Source organism: Mya arenaria, chromosome 12 (genome assembly GCF_026914265.1).
Source record: "Mya arenaria isolate MELC-2E11 chromosome 12, ASM2691426v1".
NCBI classification, from domain to species: Eukaryota; Metazoa; Mollusca; class Bivalvia; order Myida; family Myidae; genus Mya; species Mya arenaria.
Genome location: NC_069133.1, coordinates 4347367 through 4365826, shown reverse-complemented (window position 1 = coordinate 4365826; position 18460 = coordinate 4347367). Strand labels below are relative to the sequence as shown.

The following is an 18460-nucleotide window of genomic DNA, read 5'->3' as shown; positions in this document are numbered from 1 at the left end:
TCCGCCATCGTTAAAAGTCGTTCTGCATATATTTGAACATTTTCCCCTGGTGTCTGTTTTATTGCCCTTAATAGACAGAAAGCATGTTGTGGATCTTGTACTTCCGAAAATCTTGATTTTAGTTCCCCTTTTAGTGTATCCCAGTTATCATCAGGGTTACTTTTTAGATATCTTTGTATAAAATCACTAACTGCATTTTTGCTAGACTGATAAGCTACCATTTTTAATCTTTCGCTATCTAGACCCGTAAGAACGCCGTATTTTTCAATATTTTTATCCTATATTTGAATTGTTTGGTATCCCCGTCAAAATATGGTACTACTTGTGAAATACTCTGAGTGCCTACTACAGCCGATACATTTTGTAATTGTTCCCCTAAATTTTGAAAAATTCTACTAATATCTGGTTCTGCCATTTCTCTATGTTATCCAATAAAACCGAAATTGTCACTCACCCCTTTTTCGTTGCAGGTGGTCGTTCGTACTTCGCCGTTGTGTTCCACGTCAACCCTGTTCTTGAATATCTTCGGTCAGCAGGCGCCAAACTTTTACGTGTCGCGTTATGCCAACGCTCACTTAACTTTCGTGATAGTTCGTTCAGTAAGCAACCAACAACTGTTCAAGTGTTCTAAGTCTTTATTTTGTTATGTACCTTCTTAAGTATCATACGGTCTATATGTCCAGTCCATGCCCAAAACCTAACCTTTAACTAAAATGAGTAACATGCTTTCATATATACTGCTGATTTCGTCTAGTTTGTGACAGGTATGCATATCTAATTTCTTGTTATATACAAAAAGATGTATTCTACAGTCATGAACTGTCACGCTAATTGGTCTAATAGCCAGCGGCTATCACGAACTGTCAGCATCTAAGTGAATCTACATTTGATCACCATGATGAAGTATTTACTTTTTGATACAAATAAACTTTGAATTCTATTATTGATTTTTGTTATTACTTTAAAGTGTTTCATACGTAACTTTTATGTTACGTGACACTTTAAAGTTGATACGTAACGACGTTACGTGACAGTACTCAGCTTTTAGATATTTCCAACGGGTTTTTATCTACTTGACAAACAGATACAGCATAATTATGTTTCGTTGATAAGGTATTGTATCGTTATATTATTTATCTCGGCTAACTACTGTTGTTCGGCAATGAGCGTTTCTAAAGTTTCCAACTCATACCCTCCTTGTAAACATGGAACTAAAGACATAAACTTGAACGCTGAGCACTTTTGAAACTTTTAAAGGCATGTGATACGTTTTTTGATTTGTTTATTTCCTATCGTCCCCCTTATCGCTCTCTCGTCCTTGATTAGTCTGAGAGCGATATTTACTCGATGAGGGGGGGGGGGGTCAACTTTGCATTTGCTTTGTAATTATCTTTTACTGTTACTGTGACAGGAAAACCAAAATACAAACCAATCCAAATTCAATGTGTTTTCAAATTTCTGTGCTAATAAATGTTGATGCATTTAAAAGCCGCGCTTGAAACACCGTCACAATCCACGGTCGCCTGGGACAAGAACATGGAGACATCTCGAGTGATAAACTTGTGTGAATGGCACGTGAATAGCACGTGAACAGCACGTGAATAACACGTGAATAGCACGTGAATAACACGTTAATAGCACGTGAATAACACGTGAATAGCACGTGAATATCAAGCGAAAAAGCTGAGTCTGTAATTCCAGACTACATTTAAACTGAAACCTTAAATATTCGGTTATGCTTATATTATGATTGACAGATCAAAATCCGGAGTTTGACTGGTGAAATATGATCCCCTCATCGATGCAGACTTAGAATAAAGACTGTCTTGCATTTTGATATCATTTTTTGCAAACTTTATATGTATGATCGTTATAACGTAGGAACATACTTGGTAGTGTGACAGCTACAGTGAGAGTTTCTTCGGTTGTGGATGAATCGCTTGTATCTGTTAACCTTGAACAAGAAAATAGGTATAACTAGTAATAACGCCACACTTAAACCATGTTTCTGTTCGCAAACAATTTAGGGCGAACGAGCGACGAAAAATACAAGATATTCGATTTTTATAAAAATGAGCAAAGAGCGAAACATATTTGTTGTTTCTAATTATTAATAATAATTAGAAGGTTCTTCAGCATTATTATAAACCCATTTCAACACAATTTTGAACGTAATCTCTATCGGACAAACGTGTAATGTGAACTTGATTATTTTTTCTGTAAGCACAAAAATGGATAAACTAAATTTCAAAGATAATCTTAACATATTCTAAACATGATGAACACTTTTTAAAGGAACTATCTCATGTTTTCCAGGTAGTGTTTCTGAAAACACTTATTTTATCTTTATTGCATTGTATTATATCTAAATTATAGAAAAAACTTTGGTAAAAGTCAATAAATAATCATGTATCCGACGCCTTAACCACTAGGCCACAATGACTTATGCAACTGATGGATATTTTGACGTTATAACAAAATATTGATAACATCACGTGATAATGTCTATCAACCTTATAGTATCACGAAACAACGACATCGCTGAAAGCCGTTAGTAACGCTTTGATAATTGTTGTCTTCACAGACGATATCTGAGCAAATATCAACATTTGCTGAATGGTTTCGTAATTTCCTACAAGTCGTCCATTTTAAGAGAACATGCTATTTTCTATGCCTTCCTACCTGTCCAATTGTTTTGGGAGATGTAAATGATAACCAAAAAAAAGATGCATAAATAGGTATATCTCGATTTAAATTGTTGCCACCAGGCTGTTTTACTCGAGAATTGTAAACAGCTAAACAAAAACAAGTATGATACGGAAACATATATATTGATTTTAAGAAAAATGTGAAAAACTTACGTTACAACAAGAGTGTATGAGGTCAAGGAGTTTGAAATGAGAAGTGCCGTGTCACATGTGATTTTTTCGTCACCAGAGTTGGTGTCCGTTTCTATACTAAATGCACTGTTTGTATTCCCACTGGTAAACCTAAAGATAATGTGTGCATTGATTAATGGTAAGAACATATGGGCATTATTGAATACACATTTTGAAATATATTTCGAGCGAAGATTGATGTTGCCATTCGACAGGCACTAAATTAGTTAAGTATAATGGTATAAAAGAAAGTACTTTACTCGTATGTAAAGGATCCACTTCCTGTCGCGATTAGAAGGAACACCTTTTCACAATCTGCACTATCTGGGTCAACGCTGGTACTCGTGCTCGAATCACTGTTACGGTCTTCGGTAACCAAGATCACTCCCACCGCCAGCGAACAAAGGTAGGCTATACCATCAGACAAATTCGTTAGGCATCATGGGCAAACCGACATAGTTTAGATAGCATCATAGTCTAAACATTTGTCCTGTGGGCTCTTGATTTGCTACTTCATTGTGTCTAGATATATTATTGGATACTCTATTTGTTGCGTTTCTTCGCTGTATTAACTTAGCGAGTTTTCATAAATACGGCATATTTTTTGCCTAAAGCTTACGAAATAATTAGCCAATCAGAATCGCCTAATAACCGCGCACAAATATGGATGATAAACGGCGACTCTGATTGGCCAATACTGTCGTAAAGGAGATAAGTAAGTCACTTTATATTCTATGATTATTGCAAAATATTCAATGTTTCACAATTTAAAACACTGTAGTTTCATGTAGTTTCACACCCAGTTTGTGTAAAACTTATATATTATGGCATTAATATTTTCAATTCAGCCTCATTATCGAAAGGTAGATTAGCGATTTCCGTGTATCTGCATACAATTTAAAATAAGGTTCTTTATATTTTGCAAGGTAGATTTCTGTTTAATTTTTAAGCACATATTGACACATAATAATGGAACGATTCATTTTGGAGAAATATTGAAAATAAAAAAATACATTAAGTATTTTATTGTACTTTTTATTATACAAGCTCGAAAACTGCAAGTCAGAATTGAAAAAAATGATGTTTTGAGCTGAATTTATTGCTGAAATACTTTAGTAAACAACTCTACAGTGACGTCACGGAAATAAGTCCATATAAATATAATATTCATGCACGTTATTATCATACCCACATGCTTCATCGGGAGATAACGGACGGTAACTTGGGTGTTTTAATCCTATGAGAGTGCATCTTCATGTCGATAATCTTATTCATATATATATATATATATATATATATATATATATATATATATATATATATATATATATATAGTGAGAAATATAGAAGAGTGAGTATATATCAACTTTTAAGGGGAAATGCTGAAGCATCTGATTCCACAAATCAAGCGGGGTTTCGAGTTAAACGCAAACGAATTCAAAAAATCATCATACATTTTTAGGAAAACTTCTTATTATGCTGCTAATTGTGGTTTTGTTTTAGTTTTTTAGTAAAAGAATAAATATATGTTGGAAATAAAAACTAACAAACCTAAAATGATAACTACGGTGAACGGCTTGCTCATTCTGCAACATATGTGGCGTAGCATTTCTGCAACAAAAACAACAAGAGTCAAAATGTGCATGACTTCAAATCATGTTGTGATAAGTGTTTCCGGTGTAATTACTCAGACATATTTGTACATGCTTTACTTCACCATGTGTTGTAGTGAGTGTTTCCGATGGTTTAACTGAGTCATATATGTACATGTTTTTTCTACATGTTTACTTCACCACGTGTTGTAGTGGGTATATCCGGTGTTAAAACTCAAACATATATGTACATGTTTTACTTCACCGCGTGTTGAAGTGGGTATATCCGGTGTTATAACTCAGTCATATATGTACATGTTTTACTTCACCACGTGTTCTAGTAAGTGTTTCCGGTGTAATAACTCAGTCATATATGTACATGTTTTACTTCACCGCGTGTTCTAGTAAGTGTTTCCGGTGTTATAACTCAGTCATATATGTACATGTTTTACTTTACCTCTTGTTCTAGTAAGTGTTTCCGGTGTTATAACTCAGTCATTTATGTATATGTTTTACTTCACCGCGTGTTCTAGTAAGTGTTTCCGGTGTTATAACTCAGTCATATATGTACATGTTTTACTTCACCACGTGTTCTAGTAAGTGTTTCCGGTGTTATAACTCAGTCATGTATGTACATGTTTTACTTCACCGCGTGTTGAAGTGGGTATATCCGGTGTTATAACTCAGTCATATATGTACATGTTTTACTTCACCACGTGTTCTAGTAAGTGTTTCCGGTGTTATAACTCAGTCATATATGTACATGTTTTACTTCACCGCGTGTTCTAGTAAGTGTTTCCGGTGTTATAACTCATTCATATATGTACATGTTTTACTTCACCACGTGTTCTAGTAAGTGTTTCCGGTGTTATAACTTAGTCATATATGTACATGTTTTACTTCATCACGTGTTCTAGTAAGTGTTTCCGGTGTTATAACTTAGTCATATATGTACATGTTTTACTTCACCACGTGTTCTAGTAAGTGTTTCCGGTGTTATAACTTAGACATATATGTACATGTTTTACTTCACCACGTGTTCTAGTAAGAGTTTCCGGTGTTATAACTTAGTCATACATGTACATGTTTTACTTCACCACGTGTTGTAGTGGGTATATCCGGTGTTAAAACTTAGTCATATATGTACATGTTTTACTTCACCACGTGTTCTAGTAAGAGTTTCCGGTGTTATAACTTAGTCATATATGTACATGTTCTACTTGACACCGAGTTGTTTTAAGTGTATCTGGTGATCACACAGACCATTTGTAAATATTTTACCTCAGATCGTGGTACAGTGAGTTAGTTCGTTAATAAATCGTATGTGAAATATTGAAATGTCCTTTTTATTAGGCAAACTTTTTTGCGCTTCTCCAATACAAATGCAGCAAAGGAATACACACGTATAAAAGTGTATTTTAAAACGTAACGTACGCAAAGACATTTCGGAAATGACGTCGTTGATATTGTTTCCCAGTCATGTGTGGTCTAATTTGCATAGCAAAAACGATCTGAATATCCAAAACAGGTAAAAACATATCAAATCCTTTTTTTACTGTTTGAAACAGTGCAAGATCATTTTCATTTTACTGAGAAATCTCTATAAACAATCGGAATACATACATAAAACATTTTTCTTTTGTTGTTCCAGAGTAAAGACAACGTTAACTTGTTGAAAAACTTGCGTTATAAGTGCTATAACATACTTCAGAGTAAATTAGATTGTACAAACATGGTACTCACTAGCTATGTAACGTTGATGACAGTTCGATGCTCAAATGATGGAATCGCTTGTGTTATCCGATTTTGTCGAAATTATAACACCGTGTATCGTCTGTGAAAGTACACCCTACAATTTAAGAAAACACGCACACTTGAAACAACACTGTATTTTGGTCTGCTCACATTTTTAAGACCTAGAACTGTTGCAAACACTTCCCCTAATGATTCAAAATATGACAACCACTGTTTTAAATGATTTTAGACCTGATGGTTATCTGAAAAAAAGCAAAGCAAGAAATGAATACCTTTTAACTCGTTAATTATTACAGATAAATGTTTTAAGATGTTTGTTTATCGATGTATACTAATTTATTTAAGCCCGATTGTAAAATCAGCTGACAGCTAATGTGAATCACTCTGAAGTGCATTTCTGACTGTGTCCTTTTAAAGGGGCAACACCGAAGTACCTTGGGTGGGGATCCAACAACACTAGACCACTCTCAGCCTTTCTGCTTATAAAAAATATCCTGCTGTATCAGAAAACGAAATATATTTCCATGAAATGAATTTCTGTAATTTGCCGTAATTTCATTTTAAATGTGTTGAATAACGAGATGTGAAACTATCATACTATTTCTCACCCAATATATAGTTCACTAATACTGATCAAAATCATTCACAAAAGTTATTCCATTGTTGTTCCTTTATATTCTATACGTTTGAAGTTCCACTTTCGTTCAATCATTCTGATAGACGTCAAATCTTTATGCGTGAACGGTCCAGCTGTAAGGTCGTTATTGCCGCTGATTCCCATTAAACGGCTTTGAAAACTCCGGATCATGTTTTATTGGCATGTCGAACAAAACATAAACCCAAGATCATTTAAAGCAATTTGACAACCCTGTGTGTACTCCATTGTCGTCTTATATTCAATAGACACACATTAAGGCGTAAATGAATGTACATGCTATTCTAATATCTTGATTATATAAAGTCGATACCCAGCCTAACCTTTTACCGTATTCATTAACTTATTAAGATTAAACTTTAATTTATGATTAGAATCTGAGTGTTTTGAATGGATTATTGAATAATATGACAATAGACTGAAGCTAGTCACTAAGGCGCGTCTATGGATACTATTGAGAGTTATATTGCACACGGCCTCTGGGCCCCGTTTCAATTAAGAAGATGGGAAAGGCAGTTCATGTGTATTTAGAACAAAGGGAGATAACAAAGTGTCCACTCATTTCAAGGGCATTAATTCATCTAGCAACCATAGAATGGGCAAAACATAGGCCGGATTGCGTGAAAACGGTAGAGAATAGAAGCGAAATTTACGCTCCTTATATAAAACTTGAACGCGTTTAGTATAAACAATGAATACAATTAGCAACTAGATTCTGCACGTAACTTAACGGTTGCACCCGAACACTCTTAAGCAGCGTTATGTTTATGACTTAGATATCTAATTGAAACTGGGCCCTGGCTTATAAACTTTTTAAATTATTGATTTCGATTTGAGGTTTCTTTAGTCTGATAAGTATCGATACTCAAAAATAGAACAGTTGCGTTAAACTACGTGTATGTGAACATTTTAGTATAGAGGTGCATGTGAAATGTAGCCACCGGTATATGTACAAGGTACCTACCGTTGTGTGTGCAATGTAGCTACCGTTACGTGTGCAATGTAGCTACCGTTACGTGTACAATGTAGCTACCGTTACGTTTGCAATGTAGCTACCGTTACGTGTGCAATGTAGCTACCGTTACGTGTACGTGTACAATGTAGCTACCGTTACTTGTACAATGTAGCTACCGTTACGTGTACATTGTAGCTACCGTTACGTGTGCAATGTAGCTACCGTTACGTGTGCAATGTAGCTACCGTTACGTTTGCAATGTAGCTACCGTTACGCGTGCAATGTAGCTACCGTTACGTGTACAATGTAGCTACCGTTACGTTTTCAATGTAGCTACCGTTACGTGTGCAATGTAGCTACCGTTACGTGTACAATGTAGCTACCGTTACGTGTACAATGTAGCTACCGTTACGTGTACAAGGTACCTATCGTTACGTGTACAATGTAGCTACCGTTAAGTGTACAATGTAGCAAACGGTACGTGTACAAAGTACCTGCCTTTACGTGTACAATGTAGCTATTGGTACGTGTACAATGTAGCGAACGGTACGTGTACAATGTTGCAACCGGTACCTGTACAACGTACCAGCCTTTACGTGTACAATGTAGCAATTGGTACGTGTACAAAGTAGCTACCGTTACGTGTACAAGGTACCTATCGTTACGTGTACAATGTAGCTACCGTTAAGTGTACAATGTAGCAACCGGTACGTGTACAACGTACCAGCCTTTACGTGTACAATGTAGCAATCGGTACGTGTACAATGTAGCGAATGGTACGTGTACAATATTACAAACGGTATGTGTACAATGTAACAAACGGCACGTGTACAATGTAACACACAGTACGTGTACAATGTAACAAACGGTACGTGTACAATGTAACAAACAGTACGTGTACAATTTTGCAACCGGTACGTGTACAATGTAGCTACCGTTACGTATACAATGTAACAAACGGTACGTGTACAATGTAACAAACGGTACGTGTACAATGTAACAAACGGTATGTGTACAATGTAACAAACGGTACGTGTACAATGTAACAAACGGTACGTGTACAATGTAACAAACGGTATGTGTACAATGTAACAAACGGTACGTGTACAATGTAACAAACGGTATGTGTACATTGTAACAAACGGTACTTGTACAATGTAACAAACGGTACTTGTACAATGTTGCAACCGATATGTTTACAATTAGCTACCGTTACTTTTGCAATGTAGCAAACGGCAAGTGTACAATGTAACAAACGGTATGTGTACATTGTAACAAACGGTACTTATACAATGTAACAAACGGTACTTGTACAATGTAACAAACGGTATGTGTACAATGTAACAAACGGTACGTGTACAATGTAACAAACGGTACGTGTACAATGTAACAAACGGTATGTGTACAATGTTGCAACCGGTACGTGTACAATGTAACAAACAGTACGTGTACAATGTAACAAACGGTACGTGTACAATGTAACAAACGGTACGTGTACAATGTAACAAACGGTACGTGTACAATGTAACAAACGGTATGTGTACAATGTAACAAACGGTACGTGTACAATGTAACAAACGGTATGTGTACAATGTAACAAACGGTATGTGTACAATGTTGCAACCGATATGTTTACAATTAGCTACCGTTACCTTTGCAATGTAGCAAACGGCAAGTGTACAATGTAACAAACGGTACTTGTACAATGTAACAACCGGTACGTGTACAATGTTACTACTGGCGTGTGTACAATGTAGCTACCGTTGCATGTATAATATAGTATCATGTACCCGTACAATGTAGCTACCTGTTCGTGTACAATGGAACTACCGGTACATGTACAATGGAGCAAGCGGTACATGTACAATAAGCTACCGTTGCGTGTACAATGTAGCTACTAGTACGTGTTCAATGTAGCAACCGATACGTGTACAATGCGGCAAGTGGTACATGTACAATGTAGCTACTGTTATGTGTAAGTAATGTTTTGAACCTCTCTTTAAGTACAGCGTTTTACACGTATTTTTCTCCACCTATACATAATTTTAAAAGTTCCTTCATTTGAAAGCCGTGAAACCAACAGGTTTTTATCAGGTGCCTTGCAATTAAGTGGTTTATAATTATTTAGTCCGTCTCCATGCCTCTATCCATGCAATGATTCTAAAACATATTCTCTATTGACCATATTTTTGCTACATTTTAATTCGAAGACCAGAAAACATGGCGAAATATTTCGTGGTGGGGGGTTTATAATAATTTTAATTCAATTATTTTGTTAAATACGCACTGGTGTTAGAAAACAGTTTTGCCTTAATGTTGATAATTCAATAAGAAAAGACATAATGGGCCGATTGTACAGAACTTCATTAAAGTTAACAACGCGATAAGCGACACCATTGTTAACTTTTAAACGTGAACTATTAGAAGGTGTGCTAATGTATTCAAATGAAACAAGTACAGATGCGTTTCTTAAAATATTGTTAAGAACACTGCAAATCTTACTTGTATTCATTTAACCTCCAGAGCAATCTGAAATTGGTGTGGTGTGTTGTGTGTGCGTGTGTTCGTGTGAATGTGTCTGTGTGTGGTGTGCTTGTGAGCGTGCGTGCGTGCGCGAGTGCATGTTTGAGTGCGTAAGTGTTTGCGTGGCGCGTGTGTGTTTTATATGGCGTAAACACTGCAAATGACTCGTTTTTGTAGTTTTCATTGCATTGTTACATGGATCGTAGATCTATAAACGATTATATATATGTTGACGAATTGCAAGCATCCTATTGAAGCATAAAGTATGGGATCATTACTTATATAAATCAACCGGGTGTTTTGACAACACAAACAAGTTTAGTTAGTTTTTATCACTTTATTCCACACGAAAGTAATTTGCACCTGACTATTAAGTATTGAATCTTCTTTTGGTCGTGCAGTCATGCAGTATAACATTCTGACTGGATCTTGCAAGATCAATGAAGCGCGCTAGAGCTTATTTCGAAATTTGAATGACTCAGTATCAAGGTAAAATTAGTGAATGATATAAGCATTATTTTGGTGTTTGATAAAGGATAAGGATGTTTTAATATACCTTCTCATTGGGTAAACATGTCTGTGTTTGTACAATTCAAATGCAGCAACGACATACACAAGTATAAAGGAGTGTTTTGAACGTAGCGTTCGTAAAGACATTTCGGAAATGACGTCATTGATATTCTGACCCAACCCTGTGCGCGCGGATGTTTGATTTGGATAACAAAACAGACTAAATTTCCCAAACTGTAAAAATATCAAACCGATATGTTCAGTGTTTGAAACAGTGAAATATCCCTTCCATTTGTTCTCTTATTATTCCAGAGTAAAAAAACAACGTTAATTGGTTGAAGAACTGGCGTTTTAAGTGCTACAGCATACTTCGTAATTAATAAAAGTGTACACAAAATTTTAATGATACTCACTAGGAATGTAACGTTGATGACAGTTCGATGCTCATATGAAAGAATCGCTTGTGTTATCCGATTATTTGTCCACACTTTAACACCGTATATCGCCTGTGACAATACACCATTTTAGAAAACTAGCATGTAACGTTGATTACAGTGTGGTGCTCATATCATCGATTCACTTATATTAATCGAGTATTTGTCTTAATGTTAACAAGGTGTTCTGTCTGTGACAGTACGCCCTACAATTTAAGAAAACACGCAAACTTGAAGCACCATCGTTATTTGATCTTCTCAGCCTCGTAAGATCCGGAAGTTTTGCAAACACTTCTCCGAAAACAATTCAAAATATAACAACTACTGTTTTAGAGGATCTTTGTCATGATTCAAAACATTTTATATCTTTAGGAACGTCACCGACTCTGTCTTAAACTTAAATAGTGGCTTAACTAAACTTTCAACTTTCAAAACTATATAGGAAACTACGGCATGTATGGCACTAGAATAAATGAGATTTTAACCGGGAACATAGATCCAATGCTTGATATGATTAATATGCTTTTATTTTCTCTAAGTTTGATAATCACCCCATTAATCTACAAATGAATGCAATTTATGTATATTTACGAGTGTTTTCTCTGACGTACTTTCGATATGAAAGCATAATATATTCATATTTATTAAATCATAGATTTGCGGATTGAATAGACCGTATAGAACTTATTGAGGCGCTGATCACAGGCGGTATTGTTATAAAGTTTGTTTTGTTGAATTATTAATCTAAGGAGACATTTCCGTTTATCTACAGTGTAGATTACAATGTCAACTACGGCGGCTCGGAGTTTCCAATAAATATTCATTCATAAATGTATACATTATTGAAGAAAGCATAGTTATATTATTCGATTTGTTAAATAATTTGTATGAATTGACAAGATTTCACAGAACAAACATTTGATTGATCATAATAGATACAGTCTAATGTTCTAATTGTGAGGCGAAAGTTTAATACAAAACTAAGGTAGACATTATATGACCGAAGCGAACATGTAAATTTTCATTTAAGTATCCGATGTATAAAACAGTTTTCGCTGTATCGCGACATAAGCCGTATTGTTTAATCATAATGCCTGGTGACCGCATTTAACGTTAGTAACATGCGGATGACTACCAAAATGTAAGATAAATGACCGAAAATACATTATAGACAAAGTAAGAGGGGGAAAAGACCAAATCAAATACGTTGGTAAATCACAATAAAAATGACAGTATCCGGCAATATATGAAACATGAACACTTTCAAATCAGTATAGCTATGCCAGAGAGTGATCTGATGGAAGCCGTTATTAACTAATTAAATCATATGGCAGCGCCTAAACCTCATGCTGAAGTGAGTGATGGTCGGGCACCTATTGAAAGGGCTACTATCTGGACTGTTGACAACTCCCTATAGTATTAAAGAGTTACATCAGTGCTTGCCATTTGTCTAACCCCAAGCTCGGTTGGAAAAAGCAAATTATCATGCGCTTTGTATCTAGCTCTAGTTCGTTGCTCATATAAGAAATAGCACATGGGGGTGCCCTTAATAGTGAAAGTTACAGTTATTTTGATGAAAATATTTGTTCAAGTTATATATGTTTAAATTGTTTGAATCATTTGGATATTCTGCGAGTACAATCACAATTATTGCATTCAAGGTGATGATTATTTGCTTAAAGTTGCTTTTGTCAACGAGTACAGTTTTATATATGTTTTGCTGAAACTAAGCTTGATGTCTTTGATAAGCCGTTCATTGATGGGTTTACGTTCTAAGGAGTTCAACGAGAAACTATGAAGAGGGAATTTGCTGATGTTATAGTTATCTTAGCTAAAAGTCAGATTGAGTTACAGAACGCTTTGTTTGTTTTGTATGACCATTGATCACTGTGGAACTTGAGTGTAAATGCTGCAAAAACAAAGGTTGTTGTATTAACAAAATCTACAACAGGCAATAACAAATGCGAATATTATTATGATCATACCAAACTTGACATTTTCAAACCTTTGGATACAGCTAAATTTCAATAGGACTTTTTCAAAATCAAAGAAACGTCTTGTTGATCAAGCTAGAAAATTTTTGTTTGCATTATGACGTAAGTAAAAAAATAATACTACCTCCATTCAGTTACATTAATTGATTTTATGCTAACTAGTATTTTGTTTTATGGATTTGAATTTTGGGGCTTCGAAAATATTAAAACTATTGAGCAATGTAATTGAAATACATTAAATTAATACTTAAAATGAAATTGGTTATTACAAACTGTATGGTTTATGGTAAATTGGGTATAAAACCAATTGTATTACCATGAAAGGCTACAATGTTGTGCTTTTTGAGTAACATGATTACTGATAGTGATGATAAATTTTGTAAGATGTGGTACAATACTGCTTGCAATATGCATACTTATAATTAGGTTAAATGTCAATGGATTTCATATCTCAAATCATGCTAAGACGAAATTGGTTTGTCTGATTTATTTATGTATAAGAACATTGATAGTATTAGGCATTCTAAAACATATTGTTAAGTCTAAGCTGTCGGTATATCCAGCTTTTGCGAGACTGGAGTAGCAGTGTGTGTGAAATACTTTTTAGTGTTTATTTTATAGATTGTATTAAAACATTGTTTCGAGAAATACCTTGTATGTTTTACCAAGGGAGTTTGTCCCTGTGTAAATATTTAATTATGAATCATATTTCACCAATATACGAGTCAACTACCCTTTATCTTACAATTTGCGAACGCCAAACTAATAGTCTATGTATTTTTTGAATGGCCCTCGTAAAAAAAGTAGTTGTCTTAATATTAAAAGGACTGTATGCCAGTAATTCTTTGGCTGATGAATATCATTATTTGTTCAATTTTGCATTTGTCATAATGAAGGATAAACATTCTATAAACATTATTACATTACTCATACAACAACGTACAAACTTGAGGAGCTTATGAATAGCAAAGATAGAATAATACTCAAAAGGCTTGCTCTATTCTGTGGAATAATACTATCAAACTTTCTTTAACTCATTTTCCGTAATATAAAATGTTGACATTTTAATGATATAAAGAGTTTTGAATTGTATGGTACATGATATCTTCACTTGTCTAGAAATGGATGTGCAAAATTAAAATTGTATACATACTAAAACATGTTTTTTGTTGTTGTTTTTACTATACTTTTCTTCATGCAATATGCCTTGATTATATATAATTCTAAGATTCAATATATGATCAATTCATTTAAACTTGATCAATGTACACCTGTTTGGATGACGTAATGCACAAAAACAAGTACACACGTACAAGTACCCGTGAACCTCTTTGAATAGTAAAGCCTATCGTTCGTATTACTCATCTCTATCTGTATATGCTCATAAAAATCCTTCAGTTGTAAGTCTTAAAATCTATAGGTTTTTCTATCTTGTTGCTCCTTTAAGTGCTTTTATCTGATGCTTTACAAGTAAGTGATCAATCCGTGCAAGTATTTTATAGGACCATTTTGTTGCTCCTTTAAGTGCTTGTATCTGATGCTTTACATGTAGGTGATCAATCCGTGCAAGCATTTTATAGGACCATTTTGTTGCTCCTTTAACTGCTTGTATCTGATGCTTTACATGTAGGTGATCAATCCATGCAAGTATTTTATAGGACCATTTTGTTGCTCCTTTAACTGCTTGTATCTGATGCTTTACATGTAGGTGATCAATCCGTGCAAGCATTTTATAGGACCATTTTGTTGCTCCTTTAACTGCTTGTATCTGATGCTTTACATGTAGGTGATCAATCCGTGCAAGCATTTTATAGGACCATTTTGTTGCTCCTTTAACTGCTTGTATCTGATGCTTTACATGTAGGTGATCAATCCATGCAAGTATTTTATAGGACCATTTTGTTGCTCCTTTAACTGCTTGTATCTGATGCTTTACATGTAGGTGATCAATCCGTGCAAGCATTTTATAGGACCATTTTGTTGCTCCTTTAAGTGCTTGTATCTGATGCTTTACATGTAGGTGATCAATCCATGCAAGCATTTTATAGGACCATTTTGTTGCTCCTTTAACTGCTTGTATCTGATGCTTTACATGTAGGTGATCAATCCGTGCAAGCATTTTATAGGACCATTTTGTTGCTCCTTTAACTGCTTGTATCTGATGCTTTACATGTAGGTGATCAATCCATGCAAGCATTTTATAGGACCATTTTGTTGCTCCTTTAAGTGCTTGTATCTGATGCTTTACATGTAGGTGATCAATCCATGCAAGCATTTTATAGGACCATTTTGTTGCTCCTTTAACTGCTTGTATCTGATGCTTTACATGTAGGTGATCAATCCGTGCAAGCATTTTATAGGACCATTTTGTTGCTCCTTTAACTGCTTGTATCTGATGCTTTACATGTAGGTGATCAATCCGTGCAAGCATTTTATAGGACCATTTTGTTGCTCCTTTAACTGCTTGTATCTGATGCTTTACATGTAGGTGATCAATCCATGCAAGTATTTTATAGGACCATTTTGTTGCTCCTTTAACTGCTTGTATCTGATGCTTTACATGTAGGTGATCAATCCATGCAAGCATTTTATAGGACCATTTTGTTGCTCCTTTAACTGCTTGTATCTGATGCTTTACATGTAGGTGATCAATCCGTGCAAGCATTTTATAGGACCATTTTGTTGCTCCTTTAACTGCTCGTATCTGATGCTTTACATGTAGGTGATCAATCCGTGCAAGCATTTTATAGGACCATTTTGTTGCTCCTTTAACTGCTTGTATCTGATGCTTTACATGTAGGTGATCAATCCGTGCAAGCATTTTATAGGACCATTTTGTTGCTCCTTTAACTGCTTGTATCTGATGCTTTACATGTAGGTGATCAATCCGTGCAAGCATTTTATAGGACCATTTTGTTGCTCCTTTAACTGCTTGTATCTGATGCTTTACATGTAGGTGATCAATCCGTGCAAGCATTTTATAGGACCATTTTGTTGCTCCTTTAACTGCTTGTATCTGATGCTTTACATGTAGGTGATCAATCCATGCAAGCATTTTATAGGACCATTTTGTTGCTCCTTTAAGTGCTTGTATCTGATGCTTTACATGTAGGTGATCAATCCATGCAAGCATTTTATAGGACCATTTTGTTGCTCCTTTAACTGCTTGTATCTGATGCTTTACATGTAGGTGATCAATCCGTGCAAGCATTTTATAGGACCATTTTGTTGCTCCTTTAACTGCTTGTATCTGATGCTTTACATGTAGGTGATCAATCCGTGCAAGCATTTTATAGGACCATTTTGTTGCTCCTTTAACTGCTTGTATCTGATGCTTTACATGTAGGTGATCAATCCATGCAAGTATTTTATAGGACCATTTTGTTGCTCCTTTAACTGCTTGTATCTGATGCTTTACATGTAGGTGATCAATCCGTGCAAGCATTTTATAGGACCATTTTGTTGCTCCTTTAACTGCTTGTATCTGATGCTTTACATGTAGGTGATCAATCCGTGCAAGCATTTTATAGGACCATTTTGTTGCTCCTTTAACTGCTCGTATCTGATGCTTTACATGTAGGTGATCAATCCGTGCAAGCATTTTATAGGACCATTTTGTTGCTCCTTTAACTGCTTGTATCTGATGCTTTACATGTAGGTGATCAATCCGTGCAAGCATTTTATAGGACCATTTTGTTGCTCCTTTAACTGCTTGTATCTGATGCTTTACATGTAGGTGATCAATCCGTGCAAGCATTTTATAGGACCATTTTGTTGCTCCTTTAACTGCTTGTATCTGATGCTTTACATGTAGGTGATCAATCCGTGCAAGCATTTTATAGGACCATTTTGTTCCTCCTTTAACTGCTTATATCTGATGCTTTACAAGTAAGTGATCTATCCTTGCAAGTATTCTTTAGGACCGTCTTGTTTTTTCTTGCCTTTTTTAACCCTAAGATAATAAACATGGTGAACTTTTCGCGATGCTGGTAGGTAATTTCATTTAATTTCTTTTGTTTAACACTTCATGGTTAAGAAAAACTGCTATGTAATAATGCAATGTTGATAAATCAATAAGAAAGACACAATGGCTATAAATAGTTGTTAAAATCTTATTTGAGATGGCAAATATTCGATTGATTGTGTTGCCAAGCACTTAAACGTCCAACCGCTGGAAGGTGGTCATCAGTTTGACCCCCTTTTGACTTTGCTTTATACGTTAGAGATGACTTTGTATTTTCTCTTTAAAAGGTTCGCTTAACTACCTACAGATATCCTGACCATGCATAGGTAGTTACAGACAACTGAGTGATTGCAACTCACGACTTGTTCGGGTGCGGGTACGTGTACGTGTGGACTTTTTGGGGCACAACGTCATCAAGGTATGTAAACAGTGTACAAGATAAGAAGTATATGTATGAAAAAAACTAGGAAAGTGATATGTTCGATCATAGCGAGCCTACATATACACAATACTCAAAAAAATATATACTCAACTGTAAGTTTTCCTTGAATGTGTAGATAGGCGTACACGTTCAAATACACGTCGTGTTTTGCAACCTCTCTTATAAGATTTGGTATATACTTTAACTGTATCTTGTACCGTTTAACAGTATGACAGACGGTGCGAAAAAGAGTCAAAAAGTGGAAGCCTACACATTAAAATCAAAATATATTTAATTCAAAACATCCCCGATTGCCTGCTTTATATTAGGCGAACTGTTTTACTAAAACCAACTTTTACAACTTTCCAGGACTTATTTTCCAAGCCAATGATATAAGTGTGTTTGTCTGTGTGCATGTGTGGGTGTGCGTGCGCGTGCGTGCGTGCGTGCGTGTGTGTGCATGTGTACGTATGTGTGTGTATATGTGTTTGTGTGTCCGTGTCTGTGTATCTGTGTGTGTGTGCATGCGTGCGTGCGTTAGTGCGGTAGTGCGTGCGTGTGCATGTGTGTGCGGTGTGGTGTGTTTTGCGTGCGTGCGTGATTGTGTACGTGCGTGTGTGTGTGCGTGTGGTATGGTAAGCGTGTGTGAGCGTAAGTGTTTGCGTGGTGCATGCATGTTGTATGTGGCGTTAATACTGTATCTTGCTAAACTGTATATTTCCAAATCATAAATGGTTGACTTGCAATGTTAAACAGAAACTCATAGATTTATTTTTAA

The 18460-nt window shown here is 35.5% G+C and overlaps 1 protein-coding gene across 12 annotated transcripts in view; it reads right to left on the bottom strand.

Moving 5' to 3' along the window:
• The window catches only part of LOC128211277 (uncharacterized), an 84758-nt gene that overhangs the window by 50674 nt on the left and 15624 nt on the right, over positions 1-18460 (bottom strand). For 4 of the 12 annotated variants that reach the window (XM_052915893.1, XM_052915894.1, XM_052915882.1 and 1 more), the window contains exons 2-7: positions 6215-6320; positions 5906-5982; positions 4431-4490; positions 3140-3290; positions 2862-2990; positions 1890-1954 (exon numbers count right to left, since the gene is read on the bottom strand). In XM_052915893.1, coding sequence (XP_052771853.1) covers positions 1890-1954; positions 2862-2990; positions 3140-3290; positions 4431-4490; positions 5906-5915 — 415 coding nt within the window. In that variant the 5' untranslated portion in view covers positions 5916-5982; positions 6215-6320. Of the gene's footprint in view, positions 1-1889; positions 1955-2861; positions 2991-3139; positions 3291-4430; positions 4491-5905; positions 5983-6214; positions 6321-6660; positions 6703-6834; positions 7077-11282; positions 11851-18460 lie in introns of those variants that run through there. The other 8 variants (XM_052915887.1, XM_052915889.1, XM_052915886.1 and 5 more) reach the window with 7 other exon arrangements.